Source organism: Alternaria postmessia, assembly GCF_024291825.1.
Source record: "Alternaria postmessia strain BMP 2775 chromosome Unknown scaffold_9, whole genome shotgun sequence".
NCBI lineage: Eukaryota > Fungi > Ascomycota > Dothideomycetes > Pleosporales > Pleosporaceae > Alternaria > Alternaria postmessia.
In genome coordinates, this window is record NW_026260082.1 from 190,960 (window position 1) to 213,634 (window position 22,675).

The 22,675-nt window shown below is 55.1% G+C and overlaps 7 protein-coding genes across 7 annotated transcripts; 3 read left to right on the forward strand and 4 right to left on the reverse strand.

Annotated features, from left to right (window-relative positions):
- Window positions 1–134: 134 nt before the first annotated feature.
- On the reverse strand, window positions 135–2,648 carry J4E82_002292 (uncharacterized protein; the record flags this gene model as incomplete). Its single annotated transcript, XM_051728593.1, has 1 exon — window positions 135–2,648. One exon carries the CDS (start codon window positions 2,646–2,648, stop codon window positions 135–137), a length of 2,514 nt encoding a protein of 837 aa, XP_051591544.1.
- A 1,660-nt stretch (window positions 2,649–4,308) lies between these two features.
- On the forward strand, window positions 4,309–5,557 carry J4E82_002293 (uncharacterized protein; the record flags this gene model as incomplete). Its single annotated transcript, XM_051728594.1, has 3 exons — window positions 4,309–4,337; window positions 4,411–4,645; window positions 4,694–5,557. The coding sequence occupies 3 exons, from the start codon at window positions 4,309–4,311 to the stop codon at window positions 5,555–5,557; spliced, it is 1,128 nt and encodes a 375-aa protein (XP_051591545.1).
- Window positions 5,558–5,896: 339 nt separating this feature from the next.
- On the reverse strand, window positions 5,897–8,878 carry J4E82_002294 (uncharacterized protein; the record flags this gene model as incomplete). Its single annotated transcript, XM_051728595.1, has 3 exons — window positions 5,897–6,016; window positions 6,072–8,535; window positions 8,589–8,878. The coding sequence occupies 3 exons, from the start codon at window positions 8,876–8,878 to the stop codon at window positions 5,897–5,899; spliced, it is 2,874 nt and encodes a 957-aa protein (XP_051591546.1).
- Window positions 8,879–9,129: 251 nt separating this feature from the next.
- J4E82_002295 (uncharacterized protein) lies at window positions 9,130–12,777 on the reverse strand (the record flags this gene model as incomplete). The annotated part of the gene is made up of 1 exon (XM_051728596.1): window positions 9,130–12,777. One exon carries the CDS (start codon window positions 12,775–12,777, stop codon window positions 9,130–9,132), a length of 3,648 nt encoding a protein of 1,215 aa, XP_051591547.1.
- Window positions 12,778–14,547: 1,770 nt separating this feature from the next.
- Window positions 14,548–15,830, forward strand: J4E82_002296 (uncharacterized protein; the record flags this gene model as incomplete). The annotated part of the gene is made up of 3 exons (XM_051728597.1): window positions 14,548–15,114; window positions 15,163–15,603; window positions 15,651–15,830. The coding sequence occupies 3 exons, from the start codon at window positions 14,548–14,550 to the stop codon at window positions 15,828–15,830; spliced, it is 1,188 nt and encodes a 395-aa protein (XP_051591548.1).
- Window positions 15,831–16,492: 662 nt separating this feature from the next.
- MNT2 (alpha-1,2-mannosyltransferase KRE2) lies at window positions 16,493–17,806 on the reverse strand (the record flags this gene model as incomplete). The annotated part of the gene is made up of 3 exons (XM_051728598.1): window positions 16,493–16,557; window positions 16,607–17,705; window positions 17,759–17,806. The coding sequence occupies 3 exons, from the start codon at window positions 17,804–17,806 to the stop codon at window positions 16,493–16,495; spliced, it is 1,212 nt and encodes a 403-aa protein (XP_051591549.1).
- Window positions 17,807–18,513: 707 nt separating this feature from the next.
- On the forward strand, window positions 18,514–21,197 carry J4E82_002298 (uncharacterized protein; the record flags this gene model as incomplete). Its single annotated transcript, XM_051728599.1, has 3 exons — window positions 18,514–18,635; window positions 18,685–20,445; window positions 20,492–21,197. 3 exons carry the CDS (start codon window positions 18,514–18,516, stop codon window positions 21,195–21,197), a joined length of 2,589 nt encoding a protein of 862 aa, XP_051591550.1.
- Between the last annotated feature and the right edge of the window lie 1,478 nt (window positions 21,198–22,675).

Here is a 22,675-nt window from a genome sequence, read left to right on the forward strand (position 1 = left end):
GTCAGGATTACGTCGTCAAATTAAATAACAATTGCTAGTGCTCTGGTGCTATCGTGGGGTATACAAAAACACTCGTTAAAATCCCGAAGGTATACAAAAAACGCCGTCATGCTTTCGTCCCAAACATTATTGGCCTAATCCATTAGGCTGACCGGGTACTCAAAGTCCTTTTGTGCGTCCGTCCCATGTAGTCTCACCTGGTACAGGCACGTGTGACTAGCACCCCAATTGCTAATTACACGCACCATGCTTCTCCGAACAGGCTCGGACGGCTCGCCAGCGAGGTCAAACGTCTGGAGATGGTTCGACGCGTGGATGTTGTACTTGAATGACCCCAAGCACTTCCAGGCGGGGCCACTGATGCTGTGCGGTGGCGGGTCGTGGCATGCCATTTGGCGATGGGAGTAATAGGGGTTGATGGGCGCGTCCGTCTGGACCCAGAGCTCAATGTCGCGGGGAGCGTTGGAGATGTTGCGCGCCGGCATCATGTTCATGGGTACGTGCTCGATGGTGACCTGCTTGGGGATGACAGGCCGTGGGAGTCGGACTGTGAGCTGAGCCTGGCCGGCTGAGGTCCCGCTCTGTCCAGCAGAACACCAGCAGTCGCCTGGCTCCTCCCACTTGGTGAGCGCTGCCATCGGCGGGTTCTGTCCAGGCATAAACGTCACGCGGCGCACAAACTCGTAGAATCGACCAGGCTTGTTGTTGAAGGTCACAGAAGACAGGTCGGGCTCGACGATGGCGCCCAAGCCAGGGGAGAAGTAGTTGGGTTTGGTGAGGTGGTGTTCGTAGTTTGCGACGAGGTTGGCTTGGGCTAGAGAATTGAGCCGGATCTGGTCCATCATGGTCTTTCGGGTCTCTGCTTGCACCATCGTCTGGAACTGGGTGCTGTGGGCTCGCATGGCCTCGTCGATCTTCTTGTCCACTCGGACGGTCATGTCCTGGTAAGACTTCTCAATCTGACGGATGAACTCTTCGCGTGTGACTGCTTCAGGCCATGTAGACGTGTAGCCGCGGTCCTGGTGCAGAGCTGGGTTGAGGAGATCTTGGAGCTTCTTCTTGGATCCTTCGAGAAAATCATGCCAATCCGCCTCCGTCTCAGTCGAACGCGCCTTGCCAAGCAAAGCAGACCAAAACTCTTCTGATATCTCCGTCGAACCATCCTCCTTGCGACGAACTATCATCATATCCGGCAACTCGTGTCTCAGCTCCTCAAGAGTTGCCCTCATCTCCCTTGTGCTTTTGCTGAACTTCTCGTCCATATTAGACATGCGGCCCCACAAGAAATGATCTTCGCTGTTTTCTTTGTAGGCTTTGGCGCGCTCTATTTCTAGCTGAACTTGCCGTTCAGCATCCGTGGAACCTCTTGGGGGAGTAATAATATCTGTGATCCATTCGTATGTATAGCCAACACGAGCACCTACGGCTTTCAGGAGATTTGGTGTCCGCGCTGCAGACTCGGGGTGCTCGGTCGCCATCATGTAGGACGAAGTCAGCCATCCCAATAGCAGAAAAGCAGCCAACGCTGCAAAGGCCCACGTCACAGGCTTCTTCCATGCCCACGCCGGCTCGTCGAACTCAGGCGGCTCTACATCGCCGAGCCACGCGTTGAGCTCGACTCTGTCTTTTTGGTGAGGGCGACGTCGCTCAGCCTGTCGCTGCAGTTGCGGTGCTGGCGGACCTTGTTGGTGGAGCCTACCCTGCTCTTCGGCGATCAGCTCCTTGAGAGAATCTTCGGTTTCAGCTGTTGTAGCGCGGACAGGCTGCTTCACATTCGCCCTAGTTCGCACCTGATCGTTGATGGATGTTTTGATAGGCTTCTCGGCTTGACTGGGAATCTTAGTCGAATCCGGGGTCTTGTTGCGAACAGGACCTTGAGACAGAACCGGGGTTGGTCCTTGCGTCCGTGCTCCGTTCACTGTGCGGCTGGCGGGCCTGCGATACGGTACTGCAGGCTTGATGAAGGGATCTTGCGCGGCTGAGGCTGCTTGTTCAGGCTGGCGGGTTGGTGCTGCAGGCTGGACGAAAGGTGAGCTTCTAGGCTCGTCCCGGATGGGTCCACCGGCGAATGGGTCCTGAGAGACAAGCATGCCAGCCTCGTGAGCAAGGCCAAAAGACTTGGTGGTGTTGCCGACAGATGCTGCAAAGTCATCATCGCTGTGACTGAAGTCATCACTATCGATGAAAGAGTAGCCGGGGGTGACTTTTGATTTGGATGTGGGGTTGCGCGCGGCGTCTGGCGAGAGCTTGCCGCTGTTGGGGATTTTCTTGACGGAGAGTGACGGACGACCGCTACCAAGTTCGTTGGCGCTGTCATCCCGGTGATCTTCCTCTTCTTCTTCCTCTTCTTCCTCCTCATCCTGACCATTGGCGTACTTTTCGAGCTGGCTTTCCATGGCCTGGGTGAAACCTGTAGCGGGGGCAGCCGGAAGCTTGTCAGGGGCTCCAATGCGACCGCTCGCGCCGTAGGCATTTGATCTGCGGTTGGCGACCTTGGTCAGGGTCGTCGTAGTGCGTTTCGCAGCGGACGCTGTGGCATTGGTGACTATTGATTCTGCGGTAACGGAGTTTGCTTTTGCGCTGAGCCGGTCTGAGCGGCGATTCCGCCCACCAGGTGTGCGTACCTCACCGTTAGCACGTTGGGACATGGCGATGGTCTGTCAATGTCCCGATTGGAGTCTAGAGTGATGTGGAGCCAGGAGATGCGAATCCAAGGACAGACGACAGGGACTGAGTTTCTTGCTGAGCTTCTGTGAGCATTTGTCTGTTTTGAAGTTGAATCGCTGGGATGGCCAGTTGTGAAAGAAAAGGCGGACGACTGGAGCCGCCCAACAACAAGGTGCAACAAAGAGATGAGGCCGACTCGCAACAATGGCGAGCATAACAGAAAACAGGGGTAAGGCAAGTAGCTTCGTTGCAGCCAGCCGACGAAAATTTGCGCGGTGAAGATGAGGATGAAGGTGAAGCATGACAACACGTGCATGCAGCCTCATATGCATGGAGACGTTTTCACACCGCAAGGACATGGGTAGGAGAGCGCGCCAACTTACACCTCGTTCTGTGATCCAGCTCTTTCGCGTCCGGACTGCGCGGTCCCAAACGCGTCGTCGAGCAATGTTCCAACTCTTCCTTTAACACTTGCGATGACGGTGTTGTTGGTGACGGTACCTGCAGTGGGTCCGTAAACACGTGGACAAACCCTCACGCGTCGAGGCCGGCAAAACGGGCGTAGGGTCGTACTGGCTGAAAAAACTTTTGGCGCTCGTGTGTGTGCAGTTTGCGACTCGCGATCATGTTCCCAGGATCCGGCGCGATGTTCTCCAGTGTGTATTGATGGGTGACGATGTGATTGTTGAAAGTTCGAGGTCGCGCTTTGAGGTGCAAGGGTTCAGCCTGTCCGGAAGCCACCGCAAACGGGAGGTTAAGCGAGCAGGCGCTTAATCCGGCGGTGTGTGACATGGCAGTCTTTGACACAAAAAACTAACTCCTAAAGGACACAAGCAGACATGAGCAAGAATAGCAGGCTGGGAGAGACGGAGCATCTATCAGAGAGACTGGGAGCTAGTGTCTCCGCTACCACAAGACATGGATGATGCATGAAATTTCCGGGCCCAGCTCGAAGCGGAGCACGAGACCCTGAGAGCCACAACGCTTATTTCGCCGTCTCGCATGTACCTGCGTCACCCAACTCTAGTCAGAGGAAGGTATGTCGTACAGCGATGCTGTGACTGGTGCATGTAGCTTGAGGACGGGGAGTGGCTTGTCAAGCCCGCGCAACGTCTCTGGAGTGTAAGGGTTGCTATTGTGATCTACGGCTTGCCAGGCGATGCCACCCGCAGTCGGCCCACCATGCCACAGTCCCTTGCTCTAACAACACGCTACCAAACTTGACATACTCGTCCATACATGGCTTTGTGTCTACAGTTGTGATGTGGTCTACCCAAGTGTGACAGTAGAGCAACACAAGAGGACGGGTTGTGTCTGTGACATGGTCCACCCGTACATTTCGTCTGCTACACTTGGGTACCTTCTAGCAGAGCAGATGAACACGATCACACATCCAGAATGCCATATATATTTCAGAATACATGGCGATGGCACAAGGCAGCCAGACAACGCTTGCCATATCTGGAAATCTATCCGCACGCGGCTCTTCTCCCACCACTAGTGCCACAGCCCATGAACCCAGCATCTCGTGCTGCCGCGTTTTTATATATCTGCAACCTCGCAATCAAACACAAGTCTGCGATCGCATAAGAGCAACCGCCCCAGCCACATCCTCTTCTCTCCACATTCTAAGCTCTCACAATGGTTGTCGGATCTGTTCTCGTCACCGGGTAAGCTGCCCCTCCACCCCTCCATTTAGCTATGCGAAAGCATCACGCTCAATTGGTACTGACGACGGCGCAGTGGAACCGGCTACATTGGCTCCTTCACAGCTCTTGCCCTCCTCGAGGCAGACTACAAGGTCGTCATCGTCGACAACCTCTACAACTCCTCCCCAGAAGTCGTGAACCGCATCGAGCTCATCTGCGGCAAGCGACCTGCCTTTTACCAAGTCGACGTTACGGATGAGGCCGCGCTCGACAAGGTGTTTGAGGAGAACCCAGACATCGACAATGTCATCCACTTTGCTGCTCTGAAGGTGCGTCCGCTCCTCGACTACGGGCTGAAGTTGAACTAACAATCCCAGGCCGTTGGAGAGTCTGGCGAGATCCCCCTCACATACTACCGCGTCAACGTTGGCGGCTCGATTGCGCTTCTCTCCTCCATGGTCAAGCACAATGTCACAAACATCGTCTTCTCTTCTTCCGCGACCGTCTACGGCGATGCGACGCGCGTCCCCAACATGATCCCCATCCCTGAACACTGCCCCATCGGCCCGACCAACGTATACGGCCGCACAAAGTCCACCATCGAGGGTGCCATTACAGACACCATCGAAGCTGAGCGCAACAACGCGAAGAAAGCTGGCAAGGACGACAAGGAGATCAAGAAGTGGAACGCCGCGCTGCTGAGGTACTTCAACCCCGCCGGTGCGCATCCCAGCGGTATCATGGGCGAGAACCCTCTGGGCGTGCCATACAACCTCCTCCCCTTGTTGGCGCAAGTTGCGATCGGCAAGCGCGAGAAGCTCCTCGTCTTTGGTGACGACTACAAGAGCAAGGACGGCACAGCGATCCGCGACTACATCCACGTCCTTGATCTAGCGCGAGGCCATCTCCAGGCGCTCAACTACCTGCGCGAGCAACAACCCGGTGTCAAGGCATGGAACCTGGGTACCGGAAAGGGCTCGACCGTCTTCGAGATGATCAAGGCATTCAGCACCGTTGTGGGACGCGACCTACCATACGAGGTTGCGCCGCGGAGACAGGGTGACGTGCTCGACCTGACAGCGAACCCCACACTTGCCAACAAGGAGCTCGACTGGAAGACCGAGTTCACACTGGAAGACGCTTGCGCCGACCTGTGGAAGTGGACAGAAAACAACCCAGAGGGTTACGAGCAGCAACCACCAAAGGAGTTTTTGGACGCATTGAAGAACAAGAAGGCGTAGACGAAGAGGAATGGATTAAGGAAGAAACGCGCATATGAGGATGTCGAAGCGCTACATTTTACACATCTCCTTGACATGATTATCTAAGTTCTATGGGTACAAGTGAGACCCTTGGTTATTGAATCGTTTCAAGTTAGTTGTCTGTGCGATCATTCAATCTGAGAATAATTCCAAACTTCACGCAACGTCATGTATTTGAAAGTCAGATCTGGGTATAACATTATCAAACATGTAGTCGACTGCTGTCCCAACTCCGGGCCTCATGCCAACACAAACATGGCCGCGCAAACGCTCAAAAGATTTGATACTCAGCCGATGTGCGGCATACTCCATCAACGCCTAGGCAATGTCCTCAATCGGGCAGTTTGGATGTAACACGTAGACTGCCTTGTCGTTGCCCTCACCCTGGCCCTGTTCGTCTGCAAGTCCTTCACCCCGGATCAACATGAGGTATTGCTCCTGGAGTATTCGTTAGCATACAGATGACCATACGTCTCGAGTTATTCCGACATACCTTGACGACCTTCTTCAGCACCTTCTTCGCAAGTGTCCTCTCCTTCTCCAGATCCTCTTGCGTCTCCATTTCATTCTCCTTCTGCTCAAGGTACCAGATGAGCAGCTCTTCCTCTTCGACGCCGTCTTGTGTCTCTTCTTGGTCCTCGTTGACGCGCTTGACAAACATATTGCGCATAGCGACGTACTTGTCGTGCGTGATCTTGGTCTTCTCACGTGGCGCGACGGCTGGTGTCGCTGTTCGGTCTCTAGAAGCGTCTTGCTGATCGTCCATTGGCGCATCGGCCTCCTGTTCTGCGGCGGTCGCTGCAGCAAGCAACGCCTCGTCGTCGTCGTCTTCAACCTCGACGTCGTCCTTCTCGACTGATATGATAGACTGGCGGAGGAGGTTGTAGGCTTCTTTGACAAACTCAGGGGTAATATCGCTGACGCAGTTGGCCTTTGCAATAGCCTCTGAGAGACGAATCATACTCTCGAGTTGTCGAACAGTAATACGGTAACTGTTGCGGCCGATGCCACCTTGTGCATCGTCTGCGCGCAGCTCCTTGTACTTCTCGACTAGTGTTTCCCTTGCCTCATCGGTAAATTCTGGCCTAAAGGTCCTCGCGAAGCGGATGTAGCGTTGCAATTGCTCAGTATTGAACTCAGGGTCTACAGCTTCGTCTCTGTGCTGGTGAATACCAACAATGTGCTCAGCCAGATGGCGGTCGACAGCCTCGTCGCACTCATCCAGTACGACGAAGAAGAGATCGAAACGAGACATGATGGGCGCAGACATGTTGACGTTCGCGCGCAGCGTTGTCTTGCGGTTATAGCGTCCGCCGACAGGATTAGCCGCAGCAAGGATAGAGGTACGGGCGTTGAGGGTGGCTTGGATGCCGGCCTTAGCAATCGAGATTGTCTGTTGTTCCATAGCTTCGTGGATAGCGACTTGATCGGCAATATCCATCTTGTCGAACTCGTCGATGGCGCAGATACCGTTGTCAGCCAGCATGAGAGCACCGGCCTCGATTGTGAACTCTCCAGTCTCCTCGTCCTTGACTACCGCGGCTGTAAGACCGGCAGCTGAAGAAGCCTTGCCAGAGGTGTAGACGGCGCGAGGAAGGAAGCTGCAAATGTACTTCAGGAACTGTGACTTGGACGTTGACGGATCGCCGACGATGCAGATGTTGATGTCTCCACGCAACGCCATACCCTCGGGTGTCTCTTTTGATACACCACCCATCAGTTGCAGCAGGAGACCCTTCTTGATGACCTGGTGGCCGTAGACCATGGGTGCTATCGAGTCAACTAGTCGCATGAAGATGTTGGGCTTGTGCACCATGTCCTTGAGATCCTGAATCTCCGCAGCAGTCAGCGTACCAAGATACTCTTCCTGTGCCTCCTCGCCGCTTGTCGCGTTTGACTCAATCTGTCCTTGGCCAAGAGATGCGAGAATGTTGCTCGCCTGACCTGTCAGGTGGTGATTCGAGGTTTGTCCAGGAGTAGAGTGATCTGGCGAGACCATGCACGCCAGGAAAGACATGCGGTATGTCAGGTCGCGCACACCAAGGGCTTTGAGACCGCTGACACCTGACCCACCGACATCGTTGCCTCGCGTGGTGTTTGCGGTATCCCTCATTGCTTGGGGGCGCACACCAGGTACGCGGAACTGGCTTACGTCTGGAATGACAATCACTGTGCCCGTAAAGATACACTTCTCGCCAGCCTTTGCCCGATCCACCATCTCTCCTCGAAGGATAACGTCCATTGTTCGGGGCATGCTGCCAGTGGGAATCTCTGAACTGTTCTCCTGGATGCGCACCTTTTGCCAATCTACGAAAGTTGACTGCCTGATATCAAGACGCCAGCCCTCCCTGTTCATGCAAGTTATGTTGGGACATTGTGTCGGCTCTGTGTACTTGAAAGTCTGTTCGATGTTCGGCACGACGGTGTTGCAGATCTCGCAGACAAAGGTGGCCATTGAAAGCTCTGGTCGAACTTCAGATGTTCGCGTCGCAGTACCAGAGATGGAAAGCAAGCTGCCGATTGATGTGGTGCGTAGCTGGCGAATACGGGACACAAGAGGCAGGTTGTAAAAGGCCAGGGTGAACAGCTTGTCGGTCTGCTGGTTCGACGTCTTCTCGTTGAGACTCTCGTTCTGGCTTGTAGCGTTGCCGGCGCTCGAGGTACCGGCTGCAGAGGCAGTCGAGGCGGGCTGCTTGTGCTGGCGGAAGTACTTGGGCTCGTACTTTGCGATGAGGTTGTGGAGCGACCGAACCATGTACGGCAGGAAGCGGTAGTATTCACTCGCAATGGCCGCGGCCAGAATGCCATCTTCGTGCCTGAGGAGATGTGTGTAGTCGACGTAGAGGGTGGACAGTCCGTACAGTCGCATGCCCCGTATTTGGGCAATGTAGTATTTGTCTGTGGTGGGCACGGCACTCGAGGCGGGAAGAGCCGATGACGAGGGATCTTCTGTGTAGCTATCCTGACATCAGCACAGTGCACAGCATGAGGCTGCTGTCGTGAGGCTCACTTTTCGAGGAACTCCTGGAACCGCAGCGATAACGTTTCTCCAGTAACGTCCACTACCTTTGGGATGTCTGTTCGCGGGGCATTCGTGCGCCTCCCCGGTACCCGTGCTCCGATAATCTCGTCGTCAGGGTCTCCCTCTACATCGCTGTTCGCGCCGGCGCTTTCAGAGGGTGGTCCGCGGGGTCTCGCAGACGAGGATCGCATTTGCGGTGTGCGTGCATCGTTACCGTACGCGCTCGAGGGAGTGGGAGCGGCATCAGAATTGAGCGCGAGGTCTAGTAACGAAGACATGGTGTGCGTATGGGTATGTTATGTGGGGTGCTGTTTGCTATACAGGAGTCTTGCGGGGACTGTAAACACGCGAAAACGCGGTCGCGCTGTCCGGATGGGGAAGTAAGTGTGGGTCTGTGCACGCCATGAACATCACGACGAATGGTAGGGATAAGATATACGTGCAGCATCAGTGGATGGATTTCAGCGTCCTACAGATCTCAATTACTGTCAAAAGGTATCATACACAAACTATCGTCAAACCGCTAAGATTAACCCCATGTTCCACCACCGCCCCTACCAGCCCTCCTCTGTGCACTCAATCTCCAGTCATCTTCACCTGCAAACTTGTTGTGCAAAGGCTGTATCCTCTCGGCCTTCTTCCTCTTGCTCAGTCTGTCCGTTGGCGCAACCTTGAAGAACGTCGGCGCCGCTTCGACAAGCCACTTTGGCTCGATAGCACTGCAGAAATGCATATACTCCTTCGTCGTCTCGACAAGAGAGTGGTATATAACGTGTTCAGCAGGCTTGCCAAACAGTGAAGAAGAGGGATGAAGGTAGACTGGTGTGCCCTCAACAAGCGTCTTGTAGCCCTCGGCAGGGTCTTTGCGCGCCGAGTTGCGGAAGAAGCCTGAACACAGAGCTTGTCGGACCTTGATCGTGTTGCGGCCACACGACACGACCTGATGTTTGTGTCGTGCCATAATCTGCAGCAACTGATTTCGAACGTCGCGCACGCGCTGCATGTTCTTCGGCATGACAAAGTTCTCATGGCACCATGGCGTGCTGAATCCTCCCTGCTTCCAGCCGTTGTACACGTTGAGAAGGGTTATGTGATCGCCAGAGGGGTCGTTGAACTTCTGCTTCTTCTGGTCGGCCTGTTGTTGCTTGTCACGCGGACGGTGGAAAACGTTTTGGGTTGCGCTGATCATGGCCACAATGGTCAAAATCTCGTCTGAGCACTGAAGGTCGACAGATTTGATGAGTGACTTTGAAAGGGACGGGTCCATCGGGAAGTCTGCCATCTGTCGACCGAGACGCGTCAGCAGACCTTCGTCGTCCAGCGCGCCCAGCTGATACAACTCTTCCAAGGCAGTCAACATGGTGTTCGTAGGCGGTGGATCCATAAAGTCAAAGTGCAGGAGGTCGTTGATGCCCATCGCTTTGAGCATCAAAATCGTGTTCGACAAATTTTGACGCTGGATCTCCGGAATAGTAGTCGGCAACATCTCATTCTGGAACGCGGCCTCGGTGTACAGACGGAAACACTTTCCTGGTCCTGTCCTACCTGCTCGTCCACTCCTCTGACGAGCCTGGGCTTGCGAGATGGGGGTGATCTGTAGACGGTCCATTCCCAGCTTTCCATCATACGAACTTTGTTTGACAAAACCCGGGTCAACGACGTAGTAGATGCCGTCTATAGTCAGACTGGTCTCGGCGATATTGGTGGCGATGACGACTTTACGGGTACCATTGGGGGCGGGCTCGAAGATACGAGAGGCTACCTCAGACGGCAAGGCACCGTAGATGGGCAGAATCATCAACTCCGGGACGTTCGGACCCAAGGCTTTCATGCGCTCTGAGATAATCTCACAGGAAGAGTCAATCTCCTCTTTACCTGTCAGGAAGAGCAGAATGTCACCAGCTGGCTCCGTCAAGTGGATCTGCATGACCGTGACCAGCGCCGCGTCCAGGTAGTCAGACTCCGGCTCTTTACTGTACATGACCTCTACCGGGAAGGTTCGACCTGGAATCGAGAATATAGGACACTTGTAGAAGTATTCAGAGAACTTGTCGGCATCGAGGGTGGCACTGGTCACTATAAGCTTCATGTCCGGGCGTCGTTTGAGCGTCTTCTTCAGCAGTCCGAACAAGACGTCTGTGGCAATTGTGCGTTCGTGGGCCTCGTCAAGCATGATACAGCTGTACTTTGACAGCATGGGATCCAACAGAATCTCACGCTGCAAGATACCGTCCGTCATGTACTTGATGCGGGTGTCGGGTGAAGTCTTGTCTTCGAATCGAATGGTGTAGCCAACCTCGTTACCAAGAGCGCAGCCAACCTCTTCAGCAACACGCTTGGCAACACTCATAGCTGCTACACGCCTGGGCTGAGTACATCCGATAACCAGCTCGTTACCATAGCCAGCTTCAGCCAGATACTGGGTCATCTGTGTGGTCTTTCCAGATCCAGTATCACCGACGACAATCAGAATCTGATGGGTTGCGACAGCCTCAAGAAGCTGGTTCCTGAATTTGAACACAGGCAGTGACTCTCGCTGCTCCTTGATGCTCATGTTTGTACGTTTGCCGAACGAGGTTTCCTTGCTGTTCGTGGAGATCTTCTTCCATTCCGGCAGGGCCTGGCTGGGCTCATTCGTTCGAGTGTTGCGCAGGTCGCTTGCAAACTGTCGTTGTTGAGCCATGGGATCATTCCACTGACTACTCAAGTCGACGTTCGCAGCCTCCTTTGCGGCCTTCTCTTGGGCTTCTTGTTGTTTGAGGTCGCGGCGTTCCTTTGCCAGTGTATCACCAGCCATCGCAGCGCGATTGAGCGAGCCATCGGGCGCCTTGACAACCCGGATTGGTGAAAGCTCCAGTGATTGCTTGGTCTGGCCAGCCAAGAAGGGCGGCTCCTCCTCACGAACTTCAATGTCAACATCCTCCTCTTCTTCGAAGCCACCCTCGCCGTTGATGTGCGCGTTGAAGTCCTCGTCGATGTCGGGATAGTCTGATTTCGGTATCACGCCAGAAGCAATGAGCTGTTTGATTTCCCACCGTTCTGGAGACGTCATGCGCTTCCGCATACCATTCTTGCGACTGTTGAAGCCATCCTCTACGATTGGCACTGCACTGTCAAAGCCTGGTATTCCCCCGAGTCCCTGAGAGTTTGCGCCTGTTCCAAAGGATGCTATGCGTTTGCCGGGAGCGAGATCTTGACCCGTCCGTTGGTCCACCTCTTTCATCGACAGCGAAATCCTGTTGTTCTCATTCTTGATGACCTTGACCTTGACTTCTTGCCATCTCGACACGAGATCGGATGGGTGGTTGACTCGCCCTTCCATCATCTGCGTGACGTGCACCAGCCCGTCGACCTTGCCTTTGACACCTTGCAGGTTGACGAAGCAGCCAAAATCCTTGACGCCTGTAACCTTGCCATCGTATACTTTGTATAGCACAGGCTCGTCGTCGAGCTCGGGAGTGGGTGGCCGTCGGAACTCGTCGAGATCTTCGTCGCGGTACTTCTTGCGGCTTCGTTGCTTGTTGTTCGGTTTGACGGTGCGCGTACGCCCGAATTCATCTTCGAAGACTAGCTCGTCGTTCTGTTGCCTCCCTCGCCGCGGACTCCTGGACCGCGAGCGAGAGTATGACCTATCCCTCCGCCTGTGTCGCTTGCTCCTGCTCATGTCGTCGTCGCTGTCGTATGGGCTCATGCTTCTTTTCCGCGACCTCTCCTTGGGCTTGCTGCTTGGCGCCTTCCCTGCCAGACCCTCCAGCATCGCAAATGTGTCGTCCAGCGCGTCGACTTGCGGCGCATCCTTCTCAGACTCCTCGTCTGCTACCTCGTAGTCCACGTCTTTGTCGGGAATCGCCAGGCCCTTGAAGACGCGCGTTTTCCGGTCTGTCGCATCGCCGCCATCCTCTCCGTTTGCGCCAGATTCTTTCCCGTTTGCGCCCTTGTTCTTGTACTTTGGGTGAAGCGTCAGGATAAGACGGTCGATGCTCTCGACCAGACTCTGGGGGAACTCGGCGCCCATGGCCTCCAGCTGGTTCTTGAAGTCTGTGACGCCTTTGCATTTCGCATGTTGATCGATGACGAACTCGGCAAGCGTCTTGTCAGATACACCGACATGGTTCTGAATTTCGGATGTGACTTTCGAGACGAGCGACAGGAACTCGAGGTTTGCGAGATCGTCCATGGCTACGGTTTGGGCCTTCGCGGCGCGCGTTCTTCGTGTAGGCGAGGCGTATTCACAGACGATGGCGCAGTAGTCGCAAAGGGGCTGACGGGTTGTGCACTTTCAGAATGTCGCGCCAAATCGGTATGCGACGACTAATCCTCCACCGCTGGGGAAAGACTGAGTGAATGGACGGAGCTGTAGATCGTCAAGAAAGTTGATGCGGCTCGGCGGCGATTTCGCGCTAGGCTGCCCCCGCGCGCTGCAGCCACTCACGGCTCGCCAGACTCCGAGACGACATCTTATCTCACTCGAGCCACCGACGCCCAAGTTCTCAAGCACGTTGCGTACTCTTCCAGTCGTGCTAGACCATAACCTCCACTCTGCCACACGTCACGATGAGTTCCACACGTATATACCATAACATCTCGCGCACGCCCATCACGTCCACAATCCTCCTTATCTTTGCCAACTACGAACTATGGCGGATCCACAAGGGCACCCACCCCTACTGGAGTCCTAAATTCGAACAGGCAGGCTTGACTGCACCGCGCAACGAGGTCAATTCAAGCACTCCCGATAGTGGTGCTCCAGCGACTCGGGCAGAAGCTGGACGAGAGTTGCGCGGAGTCTCGATCCAGTTCATGAATCTAAATGGCGTTCCCATACCTTTTCTCGGACCCAAGTCGATGGACTGAGGACTGCATTGAGCATCGATACAAGTGATAACAGGGTCTTGTGAAGGGTTACCAGATGTCAGTGGGCTTAAGAGGCGGTGTGCATGGAGTACTGGCGTTGGATGTTGCAGCGTTCGAGCGAGAATGTTCTTTCAAGAAGTGACTCCCGGGAAATACAACCCAGAAAACGACTTTGTTCGCGGAGCAGGCTGTAAGAGCTGGAGTTGTCCACATAAGCTGCTACGATGCCGTTGATCGTGCAGCCACAAGATCAACGTTCCAGAGCCTGGCTGACCCACAGTCAACTCTACAACCCAACCAACATTTGAGAGCATGGCCAAATCCCTGTCCACTACATCGAGGGAAAACAAGAGTGAGGGGCAGAAATTCCTCCGCTTGCTGTTCCCATGTCATCGGACGATTGTTGGCCCTGGAATGTGGTCCGAGCACTGCGATGTTGAATTCAGAGCGCCGAATCGCGTCAGATTGCATCATCTCGCTAGCGTCGATCTTACTCCAGCTCCAACATACCACCTGCTACAACTACTGCCAATACGATGGGAGGCATGCTTTTAGTATCACGGATCATAGCAAGGATGAGAAAACAGGCCGAACGCAGAGAAATACGGTCAGGTCGTGCCGCTCGAATACACTCTGTATATCTACCTCGCAACTCTCAGCCTGCAGCGCGAGCAGTATATTTCTTGACTACCCTGATCGTGTGTCGTTGCATCTCGATGTTAGTGTCCTGCGGCTCAGCGTCAGGGTGATCGGCTGAATTGTGTGCGATGGCGCAATCGTCCCGATGCGGCAAGTAGTCACTGACAGTGATATGAATCGCACGTATACCGCTCAAATGTATTACTTATAAGGGCCGCCTCTACTCTCTGGATATCTAACTATCATCTACCAGTCCTATAGACCTCGCCCAAGCATATCCTCTCTTCATAGATTGAGTTCAGCTCCTTACAAGCATCTATTGTTTCCTCCATTGTCTTGCCATACCTGCCTCTTGCATACGGGTCACGTCTCCTCAAGTACGCATACCTTGCCGCGATAGACTGCAAAGTACTTGCATCCCCTACGGTCTCTTCCCTGAACCCCGGTAACAATCATGGCGCCCGGACTCGTCGAACCCCAGTACCAGCCTACCGCTACATCCACATCCCTCTCCACATCAAAGTCTAGCAACGTCCACAGCTACGTTCCTGGTCGCACAACTGTCAAGAAGCATGCTGTTCCTTACAAATACGAAGACCTTCGGCCACACTTCCCCACCATCACATGGCCAGCCTACACTGAGATCCCCTACGCCGACAAAGGCCAACTAGGCGATCCAAACTTCAAGAACCTCCTCGCAACCGCCACAGACGTCTTCGACTACAACCCAAAGATTGGCACCGAGGTGCACGGTGTTGATCTAGCAAACCTCACAGATGCTCAGAAGAACGACCTTGCCCGACTGATTGCTACGCGTGGTGTGGTGTTCTTCCGGAATCAGAAGAACTTCAGCATCGACGAGCAAAGGGAGCTTGGCAAGTACTTTGGTGAGCTCCACAAGCATGCTACAACTGGTGTGCCGAAGCGCGAGGGTTTGGAAGACGTCCATGTTATCTACACCGGCGAGGACAGCCCAGACCTGAGGGCGTTGTTCACACCGTCGTTCCTCTGGCACTCTGATGTAAGAATTAAACCATTGCGAGTGACTCGAGTTCGCTAACACAGTCAGGTAACATACGAACTGCAGCCTCCTTCCTACACCTCCCTCAAAGTCCTCACTGGCCCACCTCGTGGCGGTGGTGGAGACACACTCTGGTCTTCGCAATACGCAGCTTACGATATGCTATCGCCGCACATGCAAAAGTACCTTGAGGGCCTCACTGCCCTACACTCGGCCGAGCTCCAAGCCCAGGGCTCACGCGATCTGGGACGAACTGTACGCCGCGACCCTGTCACCACCGAACACCCACTCATCCGAACAAACCCTGTCACGGGCTGGAAGAGTATCTTCTTTAACCCAGGCTTCGTGACAAAGATTGTCGGTGTACCAAAGACGGAGTCGGATCACATCATCAGTTTTTTGACTGAGATTATCGCAACCAGCCCAGAGGTTCATGCTAGGTTCCAGTGGAACGAGGGTGATGTAGCGTTCTGGGATAACAGGGTCACAGTATGTTGAATTCTTCCTGTTGACTGACATGTGCTGACACGCAGCAGAACCACTCCGCTACTTATGGCTTCGCACCCCACCGCCGACACGCAGTCCGCGTAACCGTCCGTGCTGAACGACCGTATCTCGACCCAAAGAGCAAGTCGCAAGAAGAAGAGCTGAGCGAGAAGTACGGAGTCCCGAGGGCGAACAAGGATGGAAGCGGTGTTGTCAACTACAACGACTGAGCATTTGACGTCCTGTGAAAACGCGGGCTATGTTTTGATTTTATGTATGAGCGTTCTTAGCGAGCATGATGATATAAGCGTGCAAATAAACTAGATTCGACTTTAACGTCGCCTCCTGACGCACATGTTCTTCGTTTTCGAACCACAGTTACACGCTTCCGTACTTGGAAGTGCAAGCCGACAAGGGGCGACTGAGACACATACAGATGTTCTATCAAGAACCGACACTCATATCTAATTTCCGCAAATGAACGAGGCCGTCGTTAGTCTAGAATCGTCAACTACACAGGTAACATTGGTTCAACAAGACAATACATAGGTGGCCGCCAATCCTGCCAAACGTAGCCAACAACAATCCCCGCTACCAACGCCAAACCCAACATATACACCGATATGGTTTTGATTGTCCCTACGAAGGCCACTTGGGCAACGAAGATTTTCCTTGATCGAGAAAGCGCCCTTTAGGTCGCCGCCCTCTTGCAATGCATGTCCCAAGTAGAGTCAAAATTGCGAGAACGAAGAAGACAATTTTCAGCACACGCCAAACCTTGGCTGACGTCGAAAGGGGTGCACTTGACCAACAGTCAGACTAGTGTGCCAAGAGCGATAGATGAAATCAAGGTGTCAGATTGAAGTAGGACTGAAGTGAGATTGAGCGCTTATTACTGCTCCTTTTCGTACCCTGCTGGCTTCTCCATGCCTTGCATTTCGTAGAAGCGGGATGTGCCTGTGACTTTGTAAGCATAAATTATTATCGTTATAGTAGGTAGACGTACAGCTGTATCCGTTCCAGTCAAAGTTGTCCTTGGGGTTGCAAGAGCACTTGTGGTCGAGGCGGTATTGCTCACCGGTCGGGCAATGCGTAAAGGGGACGTGGTAGTAGGCAATGTCGTTGAAGAAGTGGATCTCGTCCTTTTGTAGTAGCAGACCTGCGGCAATGGAGTGTACGGGGGCATCGCCCCATCGCTCGTAGAAGAAACCGCCGGCGTGGTCAAGAGAGGTGAAGAAGTCAATGTATGCGTCGGAACGGAGCCAGTTGAGGTTGCCAATCTCGAAATTGGACCAGAAATGGCAGTGGTTGTAGGTCTCGCCGCCGTCGTCACTGAGGAACTTCATGGCGTTGTCCTTGACGATGTGCTGGGGGTAGTGCTTGGTGAAGTTCTTGGTGGCATCCCAGAGGGTGGGGATGGTCTCGACGTATTCGTAGAGACTGAGGGTGAAGCTGTACTTCTTCTTGTTCTCGGCCATGAACTTGAAGGTGTCGTAATTGATGTCGCAGTAGAGCTTGACGCTGGGCTCGACACGCCAGTACCACTCGTAGTCAAGCATCAAGGGGTGGCGGAAGAAGAAGCCAGACTCGTAGCGGCACATGTGCCTGTAGCTGATGGAGTCGCCGTAGATGATCTTCTTCTCCTTCATGGTCTCGCGAACCTTGGCGGCCTTGTCCTGGTCAATCCATTCGGGGAAGGACCAGTGCTCTGTGGGAATCTTGCCATACTTGGTGGTGCCGGACACAAGCGCGGTGGTGACCTTCTTGAACTCGTCGCTGAAGTCGTCGTCGTTGAGGAAGACCCAGTCGTAGTTGAACTTGCGGTTGAAGCGGTCTTCGACTTGGCGGATGGACTCGGCAATCTCCCAGACGTCGGAGTTACGGGCGAGGGTGACAAAGGTTGCGTTCATGCGGTCGCCGGGGATAGTGGCGGGCGGGAGCTTCTGCTGGTTGGGCGTGGTAGGAGATGTGACCTGCTGGACGTCATCGCTGGCGACGGGAGCATTGCCCTGGGGAGTCGCGGGCGACTTTGTGTCCTGGTAGACTGGCCAGCTTGCAGAAGGCACAGACGAGGAGGAGCCGATGAAGTAGAGGAGGACGAGAGCCTGCAGAGAGTCAATGGCTGCGTCAGTAATCATTACACGTTGACAGTACGTACCACTACCGCAAAGACGATGTAGCGGATGTACCGCTGGCTGCCGGCCATGGCGTTCCGGCCCTGAGGCTGCTGCTCAGACGGGTGCTTGTGTTTAGCGGGGTTGGGGCCCTCCACTTTGCCTGCTCAATGCGACAGTGCAAGTGTGGGGGAGGCGTAGGCGTGGGCGTGGGTGAAGGCGTGAAGCGTAGCCCAGATGGCGGTGCCGGACACTCGGCGCGTGTCTTCCCCGGAAACGGTTTATAGGGAAACGAACGGATCTGAGACGCGGGGCATGCGCATCAGCAGGTGAGATCGAGGACGGAGTCGAGGTGAAGGAGGGCGGTGGGGAGAAGAAAATACAGGTGGAAGAAAGTAAAAGGAGTGGTCGTGTCGGGGCGCCGTGGTAAAGTGGTCAAGTGTGGCTGATTCGCCCAGAAGCCAGTTCGCAGGGTTACGAGGGCTTCTTGCTTTCTTTGGGTAAGGGCGGGACTTGCCGCCAATTGGGACGGAGACGCGAACACAGCCAACCTGGGTCGCAGCACCACCTCGCCCACCCACCACGACCACCGCTCCAGTCTCTGTACGCTGCGACCGTTTTCGGACCCTGCAGTGTCCACATCGACCGCCGTTCGTTCGTGATTGCGCCGATGCGACCGCCGCCCAGCCAATCTGCCTCTGCCCTAGCCAAACGTCACCACTTTCGCGTGTCAAATATCACCTCGCCCCAGGCATAAGAACACCAGCCATAGCATCCACCCGACCGGGCACCGCCCACCATGTCTTTCTTCGGCTTCGACACCAACCTGCCGAGGGACCGCGGCCACGCCTCCAATGCCCCCGGGTTCGGCCAGCACGACGCCTTCGCTGCCCTGGGTGGAGGGGCAGCCGATGACGATGTGTAGGTCGCGTCCAATATAGCCCACAGCTCCCGCTTACCCCCAACACAGCATCGACTTCGAGGAGACGTACGATGGCCTGGGCGACCAGCTAGATGACGATGCCGATGACCTCAACGACGACACCTTTGGCGGCGGCCCGGCCACGCAGCAGTCCGTTGGGAAACACTTCGACTTTGCTGGCCAGACCTCCATGGTGTCAAGCACCCTGCAGGAGGAGCAGATGCTGTACCAGGCTCGCCAGAAGTACCCCCAGCAGCAGCAATACCAGCAACAGCAGCAGCAGCCCCAACAGTACCAGCAGAGACCGCCCGTCCCCCAGGCGTCCAAGCCCAACCGAACTGGCTATGAGAGCTACAAGGATCCCGAGTACATTCCCCAGCTGGAGGCGCGCGCCGATATCTGGGGCCTCAAGCCGAAGCAGCCAGCTGCGCAGAGACAGCCGTCACCCCAGCCCCCCGCCGCTTCGCAGCAGCCCGCGCCCACGAGGAAGGCCATGAGCATGGAGGAGGTCGAGGCCATGATGCGTGCCCAATCCATAGGCACCCCTCCAGTCCAGCAGGCGCCACCTCCGGGCTTCCCAGGATATGCGCAGCAACAGCAGTACCCGCAGCAGCACTTCCCGCAACAACAGCCTCAGTATCCCGGTATGCCTGCTGGAGGTATGCCAGGACAGTTTGCGCCGCAGATTCTGCAAAGGCCTCAGCAGCAACAGCAGCCGGTCAGACAACAGCAGCAGCAGCAGGCTCGTGCAGAGCTCCCTGATCAACCCGTCCGGTCTCAGCCGCCTCAACAGCCCACCATCCTGCAGCGACAAAGGCCTCAGTCCAACGAACCCGGCGCCCAGCAGCAGCGCCAGGCGCCATCTCAGGCACAGGCTCAGGGTCCGCCTACCCAGCCTCGACAGATCTTGCAGAACCCGAACCGTCTGTCCGGTCAAGGCCAGCCGATGGTCCAGAACCCTCAACAGGGTCCTCAAGCCGGTCGCGGGATCCCTGCGGGACACAACCGGGGTCCATCGTTCCCCGGAATGGTCATTACCCACCCCGAGCAACTTCTGCAGCTATCCGAGGCCGAGCGTGCAGCCTTCCTAGAAGAAGATGCCAAGCGGGCCAAACGGAACCACAAGATTGCTCTGCTAGCAAAGGACAACGGCCTCATGACGCCACAGGACAAGAACTTCATCACCCGGATCCAGCTGCAGCAGTTGATGACTGCGACTGGCAACTTGGAAGAGAGAGGGCCCGAGGCAGCTATTGCTGAGGACTTTTACTACCAGGTCTTCACCCAAATTCGGGGTGCTCCACGTCAAAACCCGCAGCAGCCAGCAAGCCAATTTGCTCAGACATATCTGTTCCAGACCAACAACAGGTTTGGCAACCGCAGACAAGGCCGAGGAGGCGACAATCACATGCAGCGCATGGAGCAGCAGATCCAGCGAGCAGTCGAGGCCGCCAAAGCGAGACCAAAGGCTAGACAGCTCGTTGTGGAAGGCAGCCTAGGAAAGATTGCCTTTAGCAACTCCAAGACCCCGCGACCGCTGCTCAACCTCAAGCGAACGGAAAACAACGACAAGCTGCCAAAGAACCACAAGTCTTCCATCGCGGATCGCAAGGAAGCCCTCCGCAACATCGAGGCTGTGTACAAGACACTCATGCAAATGGAAGACCACGAGCGCGTAATGCCGCCTCCGATCCAAGAAGGTAGCCCCCCTGAAGCCATCCAGGCGCACATGGAGTGGCGATCGAAGATTGAGGCTCTCCACCAGCAACTCTGGCTGAACACCAAGATCATGGAGCCCATCAACCCCAGGTATGTTTGGCACCCTACGAGACCTTTTCTCGCTAACAATAACTAGCACACCGCATCCCTTCATCTCCATCCTTTCGCATGCCAAGGGAAAGAAGGTGATTCCGCGCCTGTTCCGACACATCAACGAGCAGGAGCGCATCACCGTTGTCACCATGATTGTCGTTCATCTAGATGCCCTCTCTGTGGTTGGCCATGCCATTGCTACGCCTGAAGAGCCTTTGAGCGCAGCCATCCGAGAAGAGGTTGACCTTTTCTCTCAAACCGTCATGTCACCCATCCACGCACATATTTCCGAGGCGCCATTGAACATTGTCATCGGGCTTCTTGGCCTTGTCTTGGACCGCACCAACCTCCATGTTGTGGCTCGTAGCAGAATCGGTCTTACGCTCCTTACGTTCCTCATATCCCGTGCGGAGCTTCTTAAGCAGTCGGCTCCAGAGATGGTAACCGATTGGCAACAGTGGACGGGGCTTTACAACCGTCTGTTCGACGTCATTGAGCCCGTTCTTCCTTACCTGTTCCCCGGAAGCATCAACGACACGGACGACATGTATATCTGGCAGTTCTTGGCTGCAATGGGTGTGGGTGCCAGTCCCGAGCAGCAACAGCGTTTGGTGCTGGGCGTCAAGGACCGCGTCATGGAAACGGTCTCTGTTAGCAAGGCCCTACCTGCTGACATGGCAAGCGCACGCACAGCAAACGTGAACCTCTTCATGAGGGCTATCGGTCTGGATGTTGAGCTGCTTGGATGAAACCCCCTGAGGATCAACATTTAGCCATGCAATGCTATCGGGACGCCACGCATCGCGTTCTGCGGTAGGCCGATGTTCGGAGTACAAAGTCCATGCCAAGGGGTTGGACGCCGATGGACTCGGACATGCAGCACCAGTCTTGCGTGTAGTCGTCGCCTAGTTGCCATGTGTCCGTTGCATAGTCGGAGCAGAGCGGAGGACCAGAGAGCTGGCAGCATAGGAGTTATCCGAGAGTAGACGGCTCTGGCGGCCAGGCCCAGGTGATGGATGGGCCTCTGGTGGCGCGTCGACGATATAGCAAGGACATCACTTTATGATAGAACAAAAGCGCCCCATTCAATATTCGAATATACGCATTGATTTCATGCAGCGATTCCGCCTGTCAGTGTCAACATGTTCGTGCCCTCCCGGGAGTAGCCCGTGCACTTGCGGTTCTCTCTCGACGCCACTCGCTTGAGCAGAGGCAGGGAACGCGGCTGCTTTTTCCAACTAACGCCTAGCCACGCGGACTCTCTTTATGCTTTGCACCGTCTCCTTTTTGTGACTGTACCAAAATACAGAGTGGAGAAGCCCAGTCGTCTACGCATGCCTGAGGTTGGCTATTCGTCCCTAGGCACGACGGCTTGCAGATGAGGAAATTGTCGTACCAGTCTGACAAACACCTTGCTGTGAGATTCGAAACACGAACTTCGCATCGACGGATGCCCAGCCTGTTTGCTTGCCGAGACAAGTGGCGCCAAACTGCGATGAAGCATGTTTGCCGTCATGGAGCATGTTTTGGAAGAGCCACATCGGGTTGGTTGGTTCTGGAGAAAGCGCTCATCCGACGCCGCAACATGACAGTTAAGCTTCGCCCCGGTTGCTTGTCTGACATTTCGGATACGCGAGCGAGATGGAGAGGTTTATCCGCCGGCTGCTTCTTCTCAAGTTGCGGGCTGGCGGGCCCTTTGTTTCATCCTTGCGACGACGCCCAGTTAGCTTGTCTGGTCTTGGCATTGCGAAACACTACTCCCGCGGCTTCGTCAGCTCATCCGTTCATGCTCGCTGACGGCATAACCGCGCGTCATCAACTTCAGGCGACTCGGCAGAATGAGGCATACGCTCCCAACGCAGCAGACCGTCAATGACTGAGATGAGGTGGCTGACAGAAACAACTCTCTAGTACCACCACCTCACGCAAGCCATGTCTGCCGTAAGGGAGCCTCTTGTGCGACTCCGACGTTGGCTGGTACCACGGTACTGAAACGTACCTGCAGTCGATGCCATGCCTGCTGCTAGCTCTCTCCACATTTCTTCGACGGTGTCAAGCTGGACGCGTAACGACCCCATCCCCTTATCGATACCTCTCCGATGAGGCTCGAAATGTGTCTCGGCCAATCATAGCGCGCCCACTAGACCCATAGTCCCCGTTTTGCACGTTTAGTAGCCACCCAGACTGGCTTCTAGATTTTTGTGCCTGAAAACCTGACAGGAGCTAG